The sequence below is a fragment of the Rhinoderma darwinii genome, chromosome 5 (genome assembly GCF_050947455.1).
Source record: "Rhinoderma darwinii isolate aRhiDar2 chromosome 5, aRhiDar2.hap1, whole genome shotgun sequence".
Lineage (NCBI taxonomy): Eukaryota > Metazoa > Chordata > Amphibia > Anura > Rhinodermatidae > Rhinoderma > Rhinoderma darwinii.
The window spans coordinates 204,991,491-205,015,404 of NC_134691.1; the positions used below are offsets into that span (position 1 = coordinate 204,991,491).

Genomic DNA, 23,914 nt, shown 5'->3' on the forward strand with positions numbered 1-23,914 from the left:
AATGAGGCTCGTCAGGAAGGTCAAAAGTGGCTAAAGAGGGAAGGGGTTAAACACATGGTGATTGGCATAAGAAATAAACCTAAAAAAACAATGACAAAATGGCTTTTTTTCCCCCATCCCTCTAAAATTATTTAATAGGTCCCATGTATCCCGAAAACTACATCTTGTCCTGCAGAAAACAAGTCCACATATGGCTACATCAATGGAAAAATAAAAAAGTTATGAAGTCTTGGAAGTTGGAAAAACTAACGATTTTGAAGGGGCCGCAGCGCTCGTACGAACGCTGCATCCACTTCATTTCCTTTCGTGCTCACACTGTGAATGGCCGACACACTTGTAGCAGTGGTTCACAGTTTTAGAGCTTTCTTCCATTTAGGTGAATGGGCTAAGGCTGTAATGCTATGAACTGCCGCTACAAGTGTGTCGGCGACTCACAGTGCAAGCACTGAAGGAAATTAACTGGATGCAGCGTACGCACGCTGCGGCCCCTTCAAAACAGCTGATCAGCGGGAGTGCCGGGAGTTGAACCCCCCAACCTATCGGTTATTAATGGCCTATCCTGAGGATAGGCCATACATTTTTTGGGACTGGACAGACTGGTTCACATTGCATTTTTGCCCTACATTTAAAGTGTACATCGGGAATCTCCTGAAATACACTCTAAGGGTATGTTCACACGCAAACTCAAAAACATCAGAAAATACAGAACTTTTTTCAAGCGAAAACAGCTCCTGATTTTCAGACGTTTTTGTAACAACTTGCGTATTTTATGGCCGTTATTGGAGCTGTTTTTCAATGGAGTCAATGAAAAACTGCTCCAAAAACATCCCAAGAAGTGTCCTGCACTTCATTTTCGCGGGCGTCTTTTTACGCGCTGTATTTTGACAGCGACGCGTAAAATTAAGCCTCGTGGGAACAGAACACCGTAAATTCCATTGCAAGCAATGGGCAGATGTTTGGAGGCGTAATGATGCCGTTTTTTCAGGCGTAATTCGAGGCGTAAACGGCCCGAATTACGTCTGAAACCACTGCATGTCAACATACCCTAAATGTTTTAATAGGGCTCCTTTAGTCCAACCGAGGCCAAAAGAGTGTCCTTACGGCCTTCGTTGGGCTGGTTTGCGTCGGTACACTGTATGGCATCAGTCAGTGGTATGTGTTAAATGTGTACCTTGTGGAGCTTTCCCCAGGGTCGAAGTGCATCAGGGGGCACTTGGCCTTGTGATTCCGGCCGTGGGGTTGCCCCTGACTTCACTGTTCATGTACATTGACAGTGATGTTAGTGGCTCCCTCCAGGAGCGAAATCCCCGGCCAGAGCATTGCCGACGCTCTGGCTGGGGATTCCAGCAACTCAAAGTTCCTGTTGTCCCGATCTATATATTAACAGTGACGTTCGGGACTTCCACTGGCACAGTGTTTCAATTAACGCTGTGCCCGTGGAGTTCGGGTGATGTATTCCACGTGTCTGCCTTTACAGTGGGGTCACTACCTTCTGTCGGAGGTATATGTCGGGAATCCTCATGACATATACCTCAGATGGAAGGAAAATAACAATGTGAATTAGTCCTTACTAATGTGTCTCTGCCTAGAATGTGTCGAAAAATGAACCACAAAGATTAGATGTTTATTACTCTCTAGAAACTTTCAAAGAAATTTTGGAAAAAGTGATGGGGCTTAGTGGAAAAGTGGGGTGCTGTTTAAAATGCTCCAAATTGTGGCAAAGATCTGGTACAAAATTCTTTCGCAAATTAAGCAGAATCAAAGGTAGTGTAAGGAGGGCAAAATGTCTAGCAAGTCCAGCTAAATACAGCATGCACCACTGTGATAAATTTGGTGCATCTTCAGGTCTAAAACTTACACCGCTTAGTAAATCTAACCATTGTACTCTTTGTGTATCATAAGTGCTGTGTGTATCTTGTGTCAGTCTGACGTAAGATCAGAGGTAAACCTATTTCCACATACCCTATTAGGGACTTCTGACTTAATAGAGGGGCTCCTTTTTTTCAGGAGCCTTATCTCATGTGCAGATTGTAGAGTAGCTACAAAGAGTGTCTTTCGGCTTAGAGGACCTGTCCTGGTCCCGGGAAATTGAACACTGCCAGGTTTCCCCACAGATTACAGTGGATCTCTGGGGTTCCCACCAGTGGAAAGTGGACAACCCCTTTAAGCGTGAATTACTGTGGATGCACTTTGGAATAATCATGTTTGGTTTTTTTACTAAGATCCTAATGTATTTTTTTTAAAGTTCTGTGCTTTTAATTCCTCTAGACATACTACACCTGAGAAGTTTTTTGTGGAAGCCTGTGATGATGGTGTTGATGATGTTCTTGTCATTGATAGAGTATCTACAGAAGTTACTCTTTCAGGTACTATTAGTGTTTATGCATTCTATTACTAATAATGATATTTTTTCCCCAATGTAAACCTGCCTGATTAAAGGGTCCCCACTTTTGTGTGAACTTTTTTATGATTAGCCAATGAACATTTCATTTGTGTCATGATTGTCTTTTATATAAAACACATGGAAGATGGCTGCTCCAGTACTTGCCCTGAGACAAAGTTGCATGGATGCTTCCGTTGTGCATTAGTCCATTTACAATCTTAACCCCTTGAGGACCGAACAATTGTTTTTATATTTCCCTCTTTGCATCCCGACGCTCATAACTTTTTTTTTTTACGATGTAGTTGTATGAGGTTTTGTTTTTTGCGGGACGAGTTGTACTTTAGGTACCATTTTTTTGTACAAACGCATTTTAATTTTATATATTTTTATTTTGGCAAAAATACAGAAAAAAAAGCAGTTCCGCTGTAGTTTTATTTAATTTTTTTACACCATACACAGATAATCATAAATAATATTATACATTTGTTGTACAGGTGGTTAAAGTCGTGGCGATACCTAATGTCTATTTAAAATTTTGGGACTTTGAAAAAGTTTATTGTAAAAACCAAAAAGTGTATTTCTGTGTATTTTTTTTTTAACTATTTTTATATTTAACATTACTATTTTTTTTTAAAATTAATTTAACTTTATTTTTTTTAATCCCATAGAGGGATTTTTTATTTTTTATCTGTAATGTACTGGCATATACCTATATGTCCGTACATTAACCTGTGTACTGATTGTACACAGGCAGTTGTTAGGGCATACCTCAGTGTGCCCTAACAACAAGAAATATGGTCAGACAGCCGTGGGGTCCTTCAATGGACCCTGGGCTGTCTGGCCATGCAAGTTATGGGCTTTGATCGCGTCACAGGGATTTTCTATGACGCGATCAGAGGGCAGTCCCCCCCTTTTCATATTTACTTTGATCGCGGCATTCAGTGGAGAGAACAGGTTTCTCTTCTCCTGTCGTTAGAGCGGGACTGCTCCTGATCACGTGTGGACATGGCTGACACACAGGACCAGAATACTCGTCCTAACGTGCAAAGTACCCGCCGCTCAGGACGAGCATTGTTGTCCTGTGTCGGCAAGTGGTTAAAGGTGTTCTGTGTACCAAAGAAATAGACTTCCTAATTTTTTGCTGTTCGGTAATTCATTTTAACTTAAAAGGATATTTTGGTTGGGGACGTTTGGGAACTGAATAATTACCTTATATGCTAATTATATCTTACAGCGAAGAAGGACATCCCACCATCAGCAATTACCAGACCTATATGTGGTATATTGGGTACAGTAAGATTAGTTGCTGGTAAGTAAATAACAAGTTCTATGGTGTCCTTTCTTATCCCCCTTTTGGTGCGCACGTTGCACCTTTTGCAGTTAGGGGAATTTTTTGCTGGGAAAGTGATGTCCTGGTATAATATGGGCACCCTTGGTCCAAGCAGATATGTTTCAACCCCCCCTTCCTGGATCCCTAATACTAGGGCCTTTAGAATCGCCTCGTGAATCCGAAAAAGAAAAAAGGGGGGCCTGCACAACTGCATTTTCTTTCCTGACTTATTGGAACCATAACTTTATTTTATTCTTTCTTAGATGTAGTAGTATGAGGGCTGTTTTTGGCGGGATGAGCTGTAGTTTTTGTTGGTACCATTTTGGGCTACATGTGACTTTTTGATCACTTTTTTTTTATTGTATCCTTTATCTTTTTTATTTTAAAAAGTGCTTATTTGCTCTTTAGGGCAAAATACCACATCTCCGACAATGTTCCACAAGGCTTTAAGACCGTGTACCAGGGAAAAAGTCCTGCTTTTTGGGATGTAGCTTTGGAAGAAATAAGCGAACTCAAATTAATATGTCCCTGGTTAATAGTCATCACATGGTCACGGCCGGTAGCAGTTTAGTTCCTAAAGGAGTCGTGGCCGGGTCTATGTGGTACCTCTCAGCCAATTAGCTGAAAGGCACGTTGGTTTACATAGGGCACACTCTTCAAATCGGAAAATGAAAAGCGGTTTTGGGTACTGTTCTGTTTTTTTTCTTCCATTTGTGGTGGCCGTTTTTGCAAGTGACAACAGGAAGGGTCACCATATATTTGTAGATTAGAACTAAGGGTAATTGCCAACGTTCAGAATTAGCTGATAAACAACTAATGATCAACTTTCTTTTTGTCAGACTTTTCAGTCAATAACAATGTGACTGCTTACCATAAGTTGCTGAGAAGGTAGTTTAAGGCTATGCTCACACTGAGTTTTTTTACACGGAAACCGCGCTGCAAAACTCATCAAAAACGGCCCGAAAATGCCTCCCATTGATTTCAATGGGAGGCGGAGGCGTCTTTTTCCCGCAAGCGGTAAAACCGTCTTGCGGGAGAAAGGGACATGCCCTATCTTCGGGCGTTTACGCCTCTGACCTCCCATTGACATCAATGGGAGGCAGAGAAAGCGTATTTCGCGGAGTTTTATGCCTGCGGCGCTCAATGGCGTGAAAATCGGCGTGCAGGGAGAGGAAAATCTGCCTCAAACTTCTAAACGGAATTTTGAGGCAGAATTTCCGCCTGCAAATAAAACTCTGTGTGAACATAGCCTGATTGCGACCACCAATAAGGAGGCACTTCCTTTTGTGACTGGACCCTGCAACTACTTCTGTAAGTAAAAAAACATAAATTGTGAAACTTTGGCTATAACTCTAACATCTGATTTACTTTTATACTAAACTAATATTTTACCTTTGGGGAAAGGTCTCCTTTTAAGGTTAGGTTCACTTCTGCAATATTTGCTTCTGTTCATAGCGGAAACCGCAACACTATGCCAAATCCATTGTACAGCAGACCCACACGGGGCCCTGACAAACCCCATTCGCTTGTACATGCTGCAGTATTCTTGCTGTCAAATGTGAAGCAACTGCCAATCAGAGGCTCCAAATGCAGCCCTCCAACAGAAGTGTGAACAGAGCCTTACAGGCACTCCTCCTGTAATGCAATGTATGCTACACTACATTTTTTTTTTTTTTTTCAAAATCCATGTACTGTACAATCCCTGGTGTAAAAACCACATCTCACACTTGATACCACACACTTCTGAACCCATGATCTGCAAGAGATTTGAGCTGAATGCCTGTAGAAAACCGCTCTAGCTGAGCTATAAAATTTATGCTGTGTAACAGGATTAGGTAAGTAAGGCGGAGAACCTGCAAAGTAGGACGCAGTGTTTTGTGCTGTAACACGCCATGAAAAATGATTCTAATAATAATAAAATAAAACCATTACGATATTCCAAATACACCCTATATTAAAGTGGACACTAAATAAAGAAATTCTCTGTCCAGAATGTTTGAAGGGTTTTCCACACTATGTACATAATTACATAAGCCTTCATACTTGCGTAACCACACTCATTCGATTAAACTCACCCATTACATATAGACCTATATGCGCACATTCAATATCTTTTGCGTACTCAGCCCATTTATTTAGTCTGTGCACTGTACGAAGGGTGGAGGACACTGCGGTGTGCGCAGTAAGCTACGACAAATCTCCCGGCTAATGTGCGCAGATACGGTGCCAGGACCAAGCTCGGTGCATATATATATATATATATATATATATAAAAACACACACACAACACGCCAGGGCCAAGCTCTGTTTTCCACCCATTCTCTGACCTGTGCCGAGGTCATTGTGCAGGAAAGAATAGGCGGAGAACGGTGTTCATCACCCATTAAGAATGGTGTATCCTGTGTTCTCTCTCTCTCTCTCTATATATATATATATATATATATATATATATATATATATATATCCTAATGAGAAGTCTGCTGAGAAGCGATCTCTGTAGATTAGGGATGTCACGATACCAGAGTTTGGACTTCGATACCGATACTTCGTATAGTATTTGCGATTTAGATACCAAAACGATACTTTGCTAACCGTAATAAAAAAAAAGTTCTTTCGTTTTCTGATGTGAGGCGCGAGGTGTGATGAATTTTGAATGTGCCTCACATTAATAGGAATTAACCCCATCCTGTTTCTCAGTCATAATGAGTTAATGTGTGAGGTACATGATGGGGTTAATTACTATTATTGTGAGGCACATGGAGGTTAAATTCATCACACCTCGTGCCCCACAATAAGTGAATGAAAGCCGTTTTTATTTTGTTTTTTTACAGCGTACACCTCATAAATGATGCAAAAAAATTGTTGTGCAGGTTATTACGGCCGCGCCAATACCGAATATGTGTATATTTTATGTATTGAGACTTATTTTAATGTTTATTGCAAAAGTGTATGTGTATTTTTTTAATTTAACATTACTTTGTTTTTACTTTATTTTTAAACTTTAATGTACTGGTATAGATCTATATCCCAGTCAGTTGTTAGGACATACCTAGGTATGCCCTAACAGGAAATATGGTAAGACAGACCTGGGGTCCTTCAATAGACCCTGGGCTGTCTGCCCATATATGGTATGTCCCTCAATCGCGTCACAGGAATTCCTGTGATGCGATCCAGGGGCATTCCCCCTTCTCACTTCCTCTTGAATGCTTCGTTCAGCTTTGATCGCAGCATTCAGGAGAATAGCGGTGGAGATGAGGTCTCTCTGATCTCCGCCGTTATAGAGCGGGGCTGCGGCTGTGTAATACAGTAATTTTCCCGCTCCAGAGTCCTGACAAGTGCGCGCGGTCAGCATAAGGTGATGCGGCCAGCACTGCACTAATGAGCGGGGTTATGACTGTAAGTGCGCACGCGGTCAGCCTGAGGTGATGCGGCCGGCGCTGCACTAATGAGCGGCGGTTCAGGCACTGAGGACAGAACATGGGGGTGTTTTGTAGTGCGTCCGCCATGTTCTGTCTTCAGTGTTGCCGCTCATTAGTGCAGTGCTGGCCGCATCACCTCATGCTGACCGCGCGCACTTGTCAGGACTCTGGAGCGGGAAAATTACTGTATTACACAGCCGCAGCCCCGCTCTCATACATTCATGTGTTACAATACTGAGCTGTGCGGCCGCACAGCTCAGTATCGAAATACATGAAATAACGTTATCAAACAGTTTGGGGATGCAGAGTTTCGAAACCGTACCAAAGTTTCGATGCATCGTGCATCCCTAGTCTAGATAATGATAACAAAAAATAATAAAATATTTGTCAAAAATTCTTAAATATGTTTAACATAACTTGATTTAACTCCTTCACGACTGCCATAAGGCATATGCGTTCCGTTGCCACGTGTATAAACGTTGACAGCCTTGAACGGGGTTTAATGAGTGCAGTGCTGCTTTAGTGTGAGCAGCGATGCACTCATGTCTGCCGGGGCTTTAAGAGTCCAGAAATACACCCCCCACTGTAGATAGCGTCGTACACAACCCCTTAAGATAGCGCTACCTAAGCTCCCTTTAGGAGCGGAATCCACGGCCAGCTCACCTGCCCTCACTTCCAAAAGTACCAATACCTGGTTTAATAACCACAGTATCACTGCGCTTGATTGGCCAGCAAACTCGTCTGACCTAAACTCCATAGAGAATCTATGGGGCATTGTCAAGAGGAAGATGAGAAACAAGACCCAACAATGCAGACGAGCTGAAGGCCGCTATCCAAGCAACCTGGGCTTCCGTAACACCTTCGTGCCACAGGCTGATCGCCTCCGTGCCACGCCGCATTGATGCAGTAATTCATGCAAAAGAACCCCCGACTAAGTATTGAGTGCATATACTGGACATACTTTTCAGTAGGCCAACATTTCGGTATTAAAAATAATTTTTGAAATTGGGCTTATTTAATATTCTAATTTTCTGAGACACTAAATTTTGGGTTTTCATTAACCCGTTAGTGACCGTCGGTCACTAACGGGCCTTATTCCGATGCAACAGACTTTTTACGTCGCTGCATCGGAATAAGTAAACGGAGCAGGGAGCTGTCAAATCTCTGTCAAAAACCTGTCTCAGCTGCCAGAGGTAGCTGAGGGCTGGGGGCGTCCCTGATCTACCGGGTGAGATCGATATTAGTATCGATCTCACCCGTTTAACGCTTCAGATGTGGTGCGCAATAGCGTGCACCGCATCTGAGCGGTTTTGGAGAGAGGGAGGGAGCTCCCTCTCATCCCACTGACACCCGGCGATAAGATCGCCGAGTGTGTGTCTCCAAAGGCAGCCGGGGGCCTAATAAAGGCCCCCAGGTCTGCCTGTCGTGAATGCCTGCTAGATCATGCCTCCGGCATGACCTAGCAGATGCCTGTCCGTTTTACACGGACAGGCATAATACACTGCGATACAGAAGTATTGCAGTGCATTATAAATGCGATCGGACGATCGCATAGTGAAGTCCCCTAGTGGGACTAGTAAAAAAGTTAAAAAAAAAAGTTTTTAATAAAAAGTGGAAAAAAAAATGAAAAACCCACTTTTCCCCCTTACAAACGGCTTTATTAGTTACACATATTTGGTATTGCCTCGTCCGTAACGACCCCAACTATAAACTTATTACATCATTTAACCCGCACGGTGAACGCCATAAAAAAATAAAATAAAAAAACTTGCAGAAAGTGCTGTTTTCTTTGAATCCTGCCTTAAAAAAAAAAATGTGATAAAAAGTGATCAAAAAGTCGCATCTCCTCCAAAATGGTACCGATAAAAACTACAAGTCGTCCCGCAAAAAAAAAAGCCCTCCTAGAATTGCATCGGCGAAAAAATAAAAACGTTACGGCTCTTCAAATATGGAGACACAAAAACAAATAATTTTGAAAAAAGTGTTTTCACTGTGTAAAAGTAGTAAAACATACAAAAACGATACAAATTTGGTATCGTTGCAATCGCAACAACCCACTGAATAAAGTTATTGTGTTATTTATACCACACGGTAAACGGCGTAAATTTAGGACGCAAAAGTGTGGCGAAATTGCTGGGTTTTTTCTATCTCCCCCCCCCCAGAAAATAAGTTCATAAAAGTTAATCAATAAATTTTATGTACCCCAAAATGGTGCTATTAAAAATTACAACTTGTCCCGCAAAAAACAAGACCTTATACAGCTATGTCGACGCAAAAATAAAAAAGCTATAGCTCTTTGAATAAGACTATGGAAAAAACGTAAAAAATGGCTTGGTCATTAAGGGGTTAACTGTTAGCCATAATCATCAACAGTAACCGCATTCCGGCCGCCCACTCTAAATTCATGTCGGTGCTTGCTGGGCTCTGTGCAGCGCCGATGTGAATTCACGGTGGGTGTTAAAAGCGCGATCGGGTGTCCCAGAGTAGCGCTGATACCCGGATCGCGCTGTTAACACCTGCCTCTGGTCCCGAAGACCTGATCGGGACCTGATTGGTTCAGGTGCCGATCATGTGATCGCAGGGAAAGTCTTTTTTGTAGCAACAAACTGGAAAGTTTGCTGCTAAAACAAACTTTCCTGGGGACCGTTTGCGGTTGCTGCCGTTGGTTGTCATGGCAAAACCGGAGGCCATACATCGGCCTCTGGGTCTGCAACGCACGGAAGCTATGGCTGGTCCTTATAGGCTTCCTGTTGGTGTGACTCTCGGCGTCACACTGAATGTTTATGATACATTACACTACCTAGGTAGTGTAATGAAGACTTGCAGCACTGATAACTGCTAGAATACAAGTAAAAAAAAAAAAGCTAATAAAAATGTTTTAAAAATAAGTTAAACAAACCTTTTTTTTCCTATAATAAGTCTTTTATTATAGGAAAAAATGTGAGAGAGTACACATATTTGGTATCACCGCATTCGTAACGACCCAAACTATAAAAATATAATAATTATTTGTCCTGCACGGTGAACACAGCATAGACCATTGCCTTCAGATGACCCCAAAGATAAAAGTCTAAGGGGGTCAGATCGGGAGACCTAGGGGGCCATTCAACTGGCCCACGACGACCAATCCACTTTCTAGGAAACTGTTCATCTAGGAATGCTTGGACCTAACACCATGACACATGCTGTGAAGATACGAGATGTGCAGCAACTGAAACTACGGATACTGGAAGCCTGTGCTAGCATTTCTTCTGCGGTGTTGCTATCAGTGTGTGAAGAGTGGGAGAAGAGGGTTGCATTGACAATCCAACACAATGGGCAGCACTTTGAACACATTTTATAAGTGGTCAGAAACTTGTAAATCACTCATGAAAGAATAAAGTAACGTTAAAACCAAGCACACCATTGTTTTTCTTGTGAAATTCTCGATAAGTTTGATGTGTCACATGACCCTTTTCCCATTGGAAAAACTAAAGTTTGATACAAAATGGCCGACTTCAAAATGGCCGCCATGGTCAACACCCAGCTTGAAAAGTTTCCCCCCTCCCATATACTGTGCCACAAACAGGAAGTTAATATCACCAAACATTCCCATTTTATTTAGGTGTATCCATATAAATGGCACACCGTGTGTATGTATATGTGTATATATGTGTGTGTGTGTGTGTGTGTGTATATATATATATATATATATATATATATATATATATATATATAATAAAAAAAATTATACAAAAAGTTTTTCAAATTTTTGGGTGATTTTTGTCTGCTCATAATAAAAATTAAACACATGGAGTTAAAGTAAAGCCTCATAAGTCTTGTAAAAATAGTTCTGATATTCAAAGAGGTTGCAAAGATATTATCGTTTTAAAGTGCATATCCAAAATGGAAAATTTGACCTGGACACGGGTATCAATGACCCTTGGTCATGAAAGGGTTAAACAATCGATAATTTTCTGATCAAACATTACCTTTTAAAGCATACCTATGGTTGTTTTTAGCATAAATCAATAGTACATTTGAAGACTGTGAATTATATCTTATTAGGGGAGGAAGATGGCTCTTTCCCTATATTAAACAACCTGTAGTTTACCGATCACCTCCGTTTGTCCCCCAAAAATCGATCTAGTGTAAAACGGTCACTAGAAGATGAGGAGGATGGTTGTAGCTTCAGTTGCTCATGCTTTTTCACTAAAACACTAAGGGGTAAGGAGAAGCCGTAGGGTAGAGACTTGTGATTGACTCAGATCACTACTCAGCACAGCTTTCACACCATGAGAAGTCTCTTCACTCAGCAAGCATGGAGAGAAAAAAATATGCAGTCACAGAAACTAAGAGGGAAGGAAAGCGGGTCAAAGTATGCAGCATGGAGGGAGTATGAGTTTTTTTTTGTACTGATAATGCTTTAATGCTTTTCTCCAATTCAATTTACAGGAATGTATCTGATTGTGATTACCCGTAAGAAGAAAGTAGGTGACCTTCTCAACCATTCCATTTGGAAAGCGACAGATTTTGACATAATTTCCTATAAAAAGACATTTTTACATTTAACTGATACTCAGGTGAGTTTTGGCATTGTGTATGTGTGTATATATATTTTTGTATGTGTCTTAGGCAGTTGTGGAAAAATGCTGCAATGTAAGAATAGTTTAAAAAGTAGAAGTGTTAACTGGTTGCCGACACAGGACGAGTATGCTCGTCCTGAGCGGCGAGCACTTCGCGCATTAGGACGAGCATACTCGTCCTGTGACAGCCGTCCCTGCGCGCGTCTGTGCGATTGAGAGCGGGGCAACGGCTGTAATACACAGCCACGGCCCCGCTCTGACAGCGGAGAGAAGAGAAACATCTTCTCTCCGCCGTTAACCCTTTGACCGCCGCGATGACAGCTGATTGCGGCGTTCAAGGAGAGGGGACTGCACATTGATCGCGTCACAGAAAATAACTGACGCGATCAAAGCCCATAACTCATATGGCCACACAGCCCAGGGTCCAGTGAAGGACCCCAGGGCTGTCTGAACATATTTCCTGTTGTTAGGGCATACTGAGGTATGCCCTAACAACTGCCTGTGTACGATCAGTAACAGGCTAATGTACTGGCATATAAATCTATGCCAGTACATTACAGTTACAAAATAAAAATCAAAATGATAAATCCCTTTATGGGATTAAAAAAAAAAGTTAAATGAATGTAAAAAAAAAATAATGGTAGATAAATAAATAAAAAGTTAATAAAATACACAGAAACACACATTTTTTATAATCAACTTTTTAAAATATAAGTCCCAAAACATGAAATAATATAGACATATTTGGTATCGCCACGACCGTAACAACCTGTACTACAATTGTATACCATTCTTTATTGTGTATGGTGTAAAAAAATAAAAATAAAACTGATGCGCAACTGCTTTTTTTTCTGCATTTTAATCTAATTAAAAATTTATAGAAATTAAACGATAATGTATTTGTACTAAAAAATGGTACGTACATAAAGTACAACTTGTCCTGCAAAAAACAAAGTCTCATACAACTACGTCGTACAAAAAATAAAAGCGTTATGAGCGTCGGGATGCAAAGAGTGAAATGTAAAAAAAATTGCTCTGTCCTCAAGGCTAAAATTGGCCGTGTCCTTAAGGGGTTAATAGTTTTTTGTTTTTTTATCAATTAAAAATATACACAGTGAATGAACAGAAGAGAATTTTAAATCAAATTGATATTTGGTGTGCCCACCCTTTGCCTTCGGAAGAGCATTAAATCTTCTAGGTATACTTGCAGAAAGTCATGGATTTTGTTGGCTTATAGTCAGGTGTATGATTATACAATTATACCAAACCGGTTATAATGATCATCGTTGTCATATGTGGGTTGATACCGTCATTAACTGTAACAGAAACAGCAGTGTAGAGGCTGTGGAAGACCGTTTCATGTGACAGGTTTACCATGGCAAGACTGAGCATAGCAACAAGTCACAAGGTAGTTATACTGCATAAGCAAGGTCTCTTCCAGGAAAATATATCAAAGCAGACTGGGGTTTCAAGATGTGATGTTCAAACTCTACTACACACAAAAACATAGAAACTTGGGTGCAGAAAAAATGGCAGTAGGTGCTCTGGACCGATGAGTCAACATTTTAAATATTTGGCTGTAACAGAAGGCAGTTTGTTTGCCGAAGGGCTGGAGAACTGTACAATGAGTGTCTACAGGTAACCGTGAAGCATGATGGAGGTTCCTTGCAAGTTTGGGGCTGCATTTCAGCAAATGGATTTGGTCAGGATTAATGGTGTCCCCCATGCAGGGAAATACAGACAGATACTGTACTTTCAAAGCAACCTGATCTGTTTTTATGAAGAGGTGAGCAGAAGCCTAGACAGAGGGGCCGCTGTGGATATAGTGTTTTTGGACTTTGCAAAGGCATTTGACACTGTCCCCCATAGACGTCTAATGGGTAAATTAAGGACTATAGTTTTAGAAAGTATAGTTTGTAATTGGATTGAGAATTGGCTCATGGACCTTATCCATAGAGTTGTGGTCAATGATTCCTACTCTGAGTGGTCCCCGGTTATAAGTGGTGTACCCCAGGGTTCAGTGCTGGGACCACTATTATACAACTTATTTATTAATCATCGAGAGGATAGGATTAACTCTTTCGGGACACAGCCTATTTTGGCCTCCGGCAAAGACCTGTTTTTTGTTTTTTTTTCAAATCTGACGTGTCTCTTTATGTGGTAATCGCTTTGGAATGCTTTTACCTATCCAAATGATTTTGAGAGTGTTTCTCATTACATATTTTACTTTAAGTTAGTGAAGAAATTTGGTCGATTTTAAATTCAATATTTATTTGTGAAATCACAAAAATTTAGAGAGAAATTGGTATTTTCTAATTTTAAATGTATCTGCTTGTAAAACAGATAGTAACTATTTTCTGAAGTATTACTATTTCACATATCCCATACGTCTACTTTGTTGGCATCGTTTTTTTGAATGTTCTTTTCTTTTAGTAGGACGTTACAAGGCTTAGAACTTTAGCAGCAATTTCTCACATATTCGAGAAAATTTCAAAAGGCTATTTATTCAGGGACCAGTTCAGTTGTGTAGTGGGTTTGAGTTTTTTTTGTAATAAAATGTTTTTGCGCAGATTTTTCCATTTTCACAATAAAGGAGAAAAATAACCCCAAAAGTTCTAACGCAACCTCTTCTGAGCACATCAATACCCCATATGAGGCAATAAGCTGCTGTTTGGACCCACGGCATGGCTTAGAAGGGAAGGGGCACTATTTGGCTTTTGGAGCTCAAATTTTGCTTGAATGGTTTGCGGCGCCGTGTCACATTTTCAAAGCCCCTTCGGGCCCAAATCAGTGGTAACACCCCAAATGTTACCCCCATTTGGGAAACTACACCCCTGAAGGAATTTTTAGAGGGGTATAGTGAGCATTTTAACCCCACGGTTGTTTTTTTGGCAGAATTTAGTGGAATTAGGCCATGAAATTGAAAACCTACATTTTTTTTTCCAATTAAAATGTGGACTTTTTACAAGGAATAAAGGAGACCAAGCACCCCAACGTTTTAAAAGCCATTTCTTCCGATTACGGCAGTACCCCGTAAGTTGTCCTAAACTACTGTTTGGACACACGGCAGGGCTCAAAAGGGAAGGAGCACCATTTGGAGTTCAAATTTAGATGGAATGTTTTCGGGTGCTATGTCACATTTCAAAAGCCCCTGCGGGGCCAAAACAGTCGTAGCCCCCAAAAGTGACCCCATTTGGGAAACTACACACCTTAAAGGCATGGTGTCGCCCCAAAAACATGTTTTTTTTTTTTAAATTTAAACATTTAGTGTGTGGGTGATTAAACATTGTTCAAATTTTTTTTATTTTTTTCGCGAGTCAGGAAATATTATAAATTTTTTCAAATTTATAATACTACCCATTTTTGGTCACTAGATGGAGCTGTTTGGAGCTAGTTCCCAAAATTGCAGCATTGCAACATTGGGTTAAAAGCTATCGCTCTAGTGAGCTCTCAGCATCCCCCCCTCCTTTATCCTGGCTAGTGCCGGGATAAAAGAGGGGTTTGAAAGGTTTAACCTCCTACACTGTGTGTCGCCATTTTTTGAGGTAACCCACAGTGTAGTAGGTTTACATGCAGTAGTAAACACACACAAACACTAACATACATTGAAATCGCTTACCTGCTCCTGCCGCCGCGGCCCGTCCGCTCCCTTTGCTGCCGCTGTTCCATGTGCACTTGTCCGGAAGCCGCGACCGGAAGTAGTAATATTACTGTCCAGCCGCGACTTCCGGTCCACAGGAAAATGGCGCCGGACGGCGCCAATTTCGAATAGGACTGTGTGGGAGCGGCGCATGCGCAGTTCCCACACAGACGCCGTACACGGCAGTCAATGGGACGGGAGCCGTTCGCAGTCCCTATGGGACTGTGGCTGCCGTATTCCATGTCTGTGTGTGTCGTTAATCGACACACACAGAAATGGAACAAAAAATGGCAGCCCCCATAGGGAAGAAAAAGTGTGAAAATAAGAAACAGTAAAACACAAACACACAAATGTAAATAAACGTTTATATTAAGGCACTAACATCTTTAACATATAAACAAATTATTTGTGATGACACTGTTCCTTTAAGGAATCTATTTAATGGTATAGTGAGCATTTACACCCCACAGGTCTTTTGCAGAATTTATTGGAATTAGGCCGTAAAAATTAACGTCAAAGTTTTTCCACTAAAAAGTAGAATTTCTTTTTCATAAGGGATAAAGGAGAAAAAGCCACCCAACATTTGTAAAGCAATATCTCCCGAGCATGGTAATACCCCATATGTGATCATGGGAAGGAGTGCAATTTGTTTTTTTAGAGTGGAGATTTTACAAAATTAGTTTTGTATTTGGCTTTTGGAGCGCAGATTTTGCTTGGTAGTAGTTTTTGTTTGGGGTCCGATTTGTTTACTGGCATTTCATCTTATAATGTGGGGGCATATATAAGCCGGGCAGAGTGCGTCAGGGGAGATGTAGGCCGGGTTGGAGTGCGTCGGGGCATAATAGGATGACGTAGTAATGGGGTGAATGAATACTAAAATTTAATTATCCATGATTTGGTGTGGTACGCTTTATGCACAGGCCAGGTTTTTTGGGTACTGTACAAAATATCTGCGCTCCAGTACGGCCTGATCTTTGACTTCTTCACTAGCCCTATAAGGCCCTAAAGTTTCCTCATCTCTGCTGCATCTACGGGGTCCTCCTGTGGGGTCTAGCAAATGATGATGTGGGGTTCTTGGTGAAAAGCTACTGGACCTCAAATATTAGGCTGGGCCGTCATTTTGCATCATTGCGTTCTGAGAGTCATAACGTGTTATTTTTCCGGAGCTGTGTGAGGGCTTGTTGGGGGTAAATTCGTTTTTTTTCTTTTTTTCTTTACTCGCATTTTTTGGGAGAGGAGGAAACCAAAAAACAGCAATTCTAGCACTGTTTTGTTTCTTATTTTTTACAGTGTTCACCGTGCAGTATAAACAACATGTTCACTTCATTCTGTGGGTCGATACGATTACAGCAATAATAAATGTATTCTTTTTTATTTTTTTTTATTTTTTTAACGTTTTACTACTTTCCCGCAATAAATATACTCTTTTCTAAAAAAAAATAATAATCATGTTTTATTGTCCCCATTTTCTGACAGCCATAACTGTTTTTTACTTTTTCAGTTGATTATCGCTGTGGGAGGGCTTGCTTTTTGCGTGACGAACTGTAAACTGTAGGTTTTGTGGGTACCATTTCGGAGTACTTGTGATTTTTTTATTTTTTTTTTTGGTCACTTTTTATTTAAAACATTTTCTGAGACGAGGTGACCAAAAAAAGAATATTTGTCGTTTAATTTGTTTGCGGTCTTAAAACGTTATTTTTACCGCACGGTTATTTTATTGTTCAGGCTGTTCCAAACGTGGCGATACCCATTATGTATAGGTTTGTTTTAATTTTTTTCTAATTATAAAGGACTTGATCAGGGAAACAGGGCGATTTTATTGTTTTTATTACTTAAAACTTTTATTTATTTATTTCTCCTTCTTTTTTTTATTTTTTATATATACCTGGAGACTTGAAGATCTGATCTTCTGATCCCCTGTACAATACACTGCACTACTTATGTAGTGCAGTGTATTGTAAGGGTATGTTCACACGCTTAACCAAAAACGTCTGAAAATACGGAGCTGTTTTCAAGGGAATACAGCTCCTGATTTTCAGCCGTTTTTTTTAGCAACTCGTGTTTTTCGTGGCGTTTTTTACGCTTGTTTTTGGAGCTGTTTTTCTAGAGTCAATGAAAAACTGCTTCAAAAACGGCTCAACAAGTGACATGCACTACTTTTTCGCGGCCGTCAAAAAAACGGCCCACCGGAACAGAACACCGTTTTCCCATTGATATCAATGGGCAGATGTTTGGAGGCGTTCTGCTTCCGATTTTTCGGCCGTATATGGCCCGAAAAACGGCCGAAAATAAGCCGTGTCAACATACCCTAAGGGTATGTGCACACAACCTCTTTTCAGACGTAATGGAGGTGTTTTTTATGCCTCGAATTACGTCTGAAAAGACGGCTCCAATATGTCGGCAAACATCTGCCCATTGCTTGCAATGGGTCTTATGATGATCTGTGCAGGCGAGCTGTCAAAATACGGCGCGAACAACGACAGCTCGTCAAAAGAAGTGCAGGACACTTCTTGGGACGTTTTTGGAGCCATTTTCTCATACTCTATTGAAAACCGTTCCAAAAACGGCCGTGAAAAACGCGAGTTGCTCATAAAACGTCTGAAAATCAGGAGCTGTTTTCCCTTGTTATTCGTGTGAACATACCCTAACTGTCATTCTTCATCTGACAATTAAGCCTATTAGGGCCTTCCTTGGGCAGGACCTAATAGGCTTCCGTACCTGGCCACCAGGAAGCCTTTGCTAGGCTTCCTGGTTGCCATAGCAACTTGCGATCTCTCGCGAGGGAGGCCCCTCCCTCTGTCAACCACTTCAATGCAGCGGACACCATTGACTGCTGCATTGAAGGGGTTAAATGGCGGCAATCGGCGGTAACTGCAACCACCACCATTGCAGCGGAATGTCAGCTGTATATTACAGCTGACACCTGCTTAAAATGAAACGCGCACAGCTCCTGTGCCCGCTTCATCTTCATGACGAGTCTGGTACGTCTGATTGCGGGAAGTTACTTGCAATGCCGACGTACCAGAGCTGTCGATTTTTTTTTTTTTTTTTTTTTTTAAACTCCTTCCCGCAATAGCTCTGTTTCTATTTTTGCAGATGACACCAAGCTATGTAGTATAGTTCAGTCCATTGAAGATGTTAGTTTGTTTAAATCAGTTTGCAATTTACAAAGTGTTTGGGCATCCAGTTGGCAAATGAAGTTTAATGTAAAGTTATGCATCTGGGTACCAACAACCTGCATGCATCATATGTCTTAGGGCGATCTACACTGGGGGAGTCACTTGTTGAGAAGGATCTGGGTGTACTTGTAAATCATAAACTAAATAACAGCATTCAATGTCAATCAGCTGCTTCAAAGGCCAGCAAGATATTGTCGTGTATTAAGAGGCATGGACTCGTGGGACAGGGATGTAATATTGCCACTTTACAAAGCATTAGTGCGGCCTTATCTAGAATATGCAGTTCAGTTCTGGGCTCCAGTCCATAGAAAGGATGCCCTGGACTTAGAAAAAAATACAAAAAAGAGCAACAAAGCTATAAGGGGCATGGAGAATCTAAGTTATGAGGAAAGATTAAAAGAATAAAACCTCTTTAGCCTTGAAAAAGGACGACTAAGGGGGACATGATTAATTTATATAAATATATTAATGGCACACACAAAAAATATGGTGAAATCCTGTTCCATGTAAAACCCCTCAAAAAACAAGGGGGCACTCCCTCCGTCTGGAAAAAAAAGGTTCAACCTGCAGAGGCGACAAACCTTCTTTACTGTGAGAACGGTGAATCTATGGAATAGCCTACCGCAGGAGCTGGTCACAGCAGGGACAGTAGATGGCTTTAAAAAAGGCTTAGATAATTTCCTACATCAAAATGATCAACTCCTATGTCAATGTGTAGAAATTTACTTTCATCCATCCCCTTTCTCCCATTCCTTGGTTGAACTTTATGGACAGAAGTGTTTTTTGTTTTTTTTTTCAACCCTACTAATTGTGTAACTATGATACATCATGCAATACCATCAGGGAGGCATCCAATTGGCTCCAAGTTTATTCTGTGGCAGGACAACGACCCCAAACATACAATCCATGTCTTTATGAACTATCTTCAGCGTAAAGAACAACAAGGAGCCCTGGAAATTATGATCTGGCCCCCACAGAGCTCTGATCTCAATCATCGAGCCTGTCTAGGATTATACGAAGAAACAGGAGGATTATAGGAAGCCTACATCTACAGAAGATCTGTGGTTAGTTCTCCAAGATGTTTGAAACGACCTCCCTGCCGAGTTCTTTCAAAAACTGTGTGCAGGTGTACCTAGAAGAATTGATTTGGTTTTGAAGGGAAAGGATGGTCATACCAAATATTTATTTAATTAAAATTTCTCTTCTGTTCATTCACTTTGTATTATGTGAACTGATCAATACAAACCTATTTTTGAAAAAAAAACTGACTTTGCAGCATTTTTCTCTACAACTGCCTAAGGCTATGTTCACACAGAGTATTTTGCGTAGTTTTTTGACGCGGAAACCGCATCGCAAAACTCGGCAAAAACGGCCCGAGAACGCCTCCCATTGATTTCAATGGGAGGCGTCTGCGTCTTTTTCCCGCGAGCAGTAAAACTGCCTCGCGGGAAAAAGAAGCGACATGCCCTATCTTCGGGCGCTTCCGCCTCTGACCTCCCATTGACTTCAATGGGAGGCAGAGAAAGCGTATTTCGCGCCGTTTTATGCCCGCGGCGCTCAATGGCCCGGGCGAAAAACGGCGCGAAAATCGGCGTGCAGGGAGAGGAAAATCTGCCTCAAAGTTCCAAACAGAATTTTGAGGCAGATATTCCTCCCCCAAAATACTCCGTGTGAACATAGCCTAAGGCTCTGTTCACACAGAGTTTTTTGCAGGCAGGAAATTCTGCCTCAAAATTCCATCTGGAATTTTGAGGCAGATTTTGATCTGCCTGCACGCAATTTGCCGCGTTTTTCGCCCGCGGCCATTGAGCGTAGCGGGCAAAGACGCCACGAAAAACGCTTTCTCTGCTTCCCATTGTCAATGGGATGTCAAAAACGTAAACGCCCGAATAAGGGTCATGTCGCTGCTTTTTCCCGCGAGACGATTTTTCCGCTCGCGGGGGGAAAAAAAACTCCTCCGCCTCCCATTGAAATCAATGGGAGGCCTTTTCGGCCGTCTTTTTGCGCGTTTTCCGACGCAGTTTCCGCGGCAAACTGTGTGAACAGGGCCTAAAACTTTTGCACATTACTATGCGTGTGTCAACTACCTAATCAATATATAACTCATATCTCATGGGCCTGAAGGTGTCCTGTGGTATCTGGCACCAAGATTGTTCGCAGCAGATCCTTTAACCCTTTAAAGACCGAGCTCATTTTGGCCTTCAGGACCAGCCCCATTTTTTCAAATCTGATGTGTCACTTTATGTGGTAATAACTCTGGAATGCTTTTGCCTATCCAAGCGATTCTGAGATTTTCTCGTGACATATTGTACTTTATATTAGTGGAAAAATTTGGTCAATAAATTTCATTGCTTATTTGTGAAAAACACCAAAATTTTGAGAAAATGTGCAAAAATTATGATTTTTCTAATTTGAAATGTATCTGCTTGTAAAACAGATAGCAATACCACACAAAATAGTTACTATTTCACATATTCCATATTTCTACTTTATGTTTGCATAGTTTTTTGAACATCATTTTATTTTTCCAGGACGTTACACGGCTTAGTACTTTACCAGCAATTTCTCACATTTTCAAGAAAATTTCAAAAGGCGATTTTTACAGGGACCAGTTCAGTTCTAAAGCGGCTTTGAGGGCCTTATGTACTAGATAGACCCCATAAATCACCCCATATTAAAAACTGCACCCCTCAAAGTATTCAAAACAGCATTCAGAAAGTTTCTTAACCCTTTAGGCGTTTCACAGGAATTAAAGCAATGTAGAGGGAAAATTGTCAATTTTTTTTTTTTTTTTTTTTTATGCTGCAATTCATTTGTAATAAAAAAAAATTCTGTAACACAGAAGGTTTTACCAGAGAAACGCAACTCAATATTTATTTCCCAGATTCTGCAGTTTTTAGAAATATCCCACATGTGGCCATAGTGTCATAATGGACTGAAATACCGGCCTCCGAAGCAAAGGAGCACCTAGGACCGAGCTCATTTTGGCCTTCAGGACCAGCCCTATTATATATATTTTAGGCACCATGTCGGGTTTGAAGAGGTCTTGTAGTGCCAAAACAGTGGAAATCCCCCAAAAGTGACACGGTTTTGGGAACTGCACCCCTCAAGGAATTTATCTAGGGGTGTAGTTAGCATCTTGACCCCACAGGTCTTCTGCTATATTTATTGGAGTTTGCCTGTGAAAGTGAGAATCTACTTTTTTTTCTGAAAAAATATTAAAAAAAATGTTTGCAATGAATAAAGAATAAAAAGCACCCCAAAACTTGTAAAGCTACTTCTCCCGATGGTGGATTGGTTTTCAGTTCCATGTCGCGTTTGCAACACCCTGGAGGGAGCAAAACGGTGGAAACCCCCCAAAAGTGACCCCATTTTGTAGACTACACCCCTCAAGGTATTTTTCTAGGGGTATAGTTAGCATTTTGACCCCACAGTTTTTTTGCTGAACTTAGTGGAATTAGGCCGTGAAAATGAAAATCTACTTTTTGCTGAAAAAACATAGAAATGTTTAATTTTTACAATGAATAAAGGAGAAAAATCACCCCAAAATTTGTAAAGCAATTTGTCCTGATTACATCAATACCCCATATGTGGTAATAAACTGCTGTTTGGACCCACGGCAAGACTCAGAAGGGAAGGAACAATATTATGCTTTTGGAGCTCAAATTTAGCTGGAATGGTTTTCGGGTGTCATGTCGCATCTGCAAAGCCCCTGAGGTACCAAAACAGTGGAAACCTCCCAAAAGTCCCTTTAGAGGACTGGAACGAGCGATCATTAGGTTGCTGGTACAATACACTGCAGTACTAATGTATTGCAGTATAATATCATTTTTACAGGCTCCTGTAACAGCGCGATCGCTGTTCCTGTCCATTAGTCCCGGGTGTCAGCTGTAATACACAGCGGACACCTGCAGAATATGGAGCGAGCGCAGCGCATGAGCCCGCTCCATATATAACCCCCCGCACCACGACATGCTATTAAGTCGTGGTGCGCGAAGGCGGTAATGCGCAGCAGATGGTGCAAAGTGAAAATTAACATTTTCAACTGATATGCCATTTTAATGCACAATATGTTGTGCCCAGTTTGTGCCACTGAAGACAAATACCTCATACAATGTTGAGCGGGTTCTCCCGGACATAAAATATCATATATGTAGACGTAAGCTGGTGTTTGGGCACTCTGTGGGGCTCAGAAGGGAGGGAGCGCCGTTTGGCTTTTGGAGCACAGAGTTTGCTTGGTAACTGCTCTGTTTGGGGTTTTGCTGGTATTTCAGTTTATGATGTGGGGGTATGTGTAAATTGGGCAGAGTACATCAGGGTATAATAATTCGGTAAATAAATAATAATCCGCAGATATGTGGCCAATGTTGCACTCATAAATGGCGCCAGATCTTATGAGCTTTTTGACACTGCACAATTTCTGTCGCTATATTCTGAGAGCCAGAACTTTTTTTATTTTTTCTTCACCGGAACCGTGCGAGGACTTATTTGTTGCGGGACAATCTGTAGTTTTCATTGGTACCATTGTAGGGTACATGTGATATTTTTTTTTTTAATCACTTTTTATTAGATTTTTTTGGCAAGCAAAGTGGCAAAAAAAAACAAATTTTGACAATGTTTTTTGTCGTTTTTTTTTTTTTTTACACTTTTCACCGTGCGCTATAAATGACATTTTACTTTATTCTGCGGGTCGATACGATTACGGCGATACCAGATGTATATCGTTTTTTTATGTTTTGTGGCATTTGCGCAATAAAATCACTTTTCGATAAAATTATTTATTCTTTGTGTCACCATATTCTGAGAGCCATAACTTTTTTTTTTTTTTCAGTCAAAAAAGCTGTGTAAGGGCTTGTTTTTGCGGGACGGGTTGTCGTTTTTATTGGTACTATTTTAGGGTACATGCGACTTTTTGATCACTTTTTTTATTCTATATTTTTGGAGGGTTGATGAACAAAAAAATAGTGATTCCGACATTGTTTTTTTAATCATTTTTTAACGCTGTTCACCGTGCGGGAAAAATAATATTATAGTTTTATAGTTTGGTTCAGTGTGAACGCAGTCATACCAAATATGTGTACTTTTTTTTTTAACCAGTTCAGCACCGGGCTATTTTCCGCCTTCAGGACCAGACACCGTTTAGCCATTTTTAGCACGTGTGTGTTAAATGGCTATAACTTTTTTATTTGTTGGGCTAACGACGTGATTTTTGCGAAGTTTTTTCCGTAGACCATGCAGATTTCATTTTTTATCGTTTTTATACACACTTTTTTGCTATTTTAGAATATTAATTCATAAAGTTTGAAAATAATAATAGTAAAAAAATAAGCTTTTTTACGTTTCAGCTATTTTTTTTTTTGGTAATAACATAGTTTTACCCTAAAATAGACCTTTTATT

General features: G+C 40.8%; 1 protein-coding gene across 1 annotated transcript in view; it reads left to right on the plus strand.

Moving 5' to 3' along the window:
- The window catches only part of SACM1L (SAC1 like phosphatidylinositide phosphatase), a 227,553-nt gene that overhangs the window by 14,152 nt on the left and 189,487 nt on the right, over positions 1-23,914 (plus strand). The window contains exons 2-4 of the mRNA XM_075826884.1: positions 2,269-2,366; positions 3,618-3,692; positions 11,567-11,694. Coding sequence (XP_075682999.1) covers positions 2,269-2,366; positions 3,618-3,692; positions 11,567-11,694 — 301 coding nt within the window. The remainder of the gene's footprint in view (positions 1-2,268; positions 2,367-3,617; positions 3,693-11,566; positions 11,695-23,914) is intronic.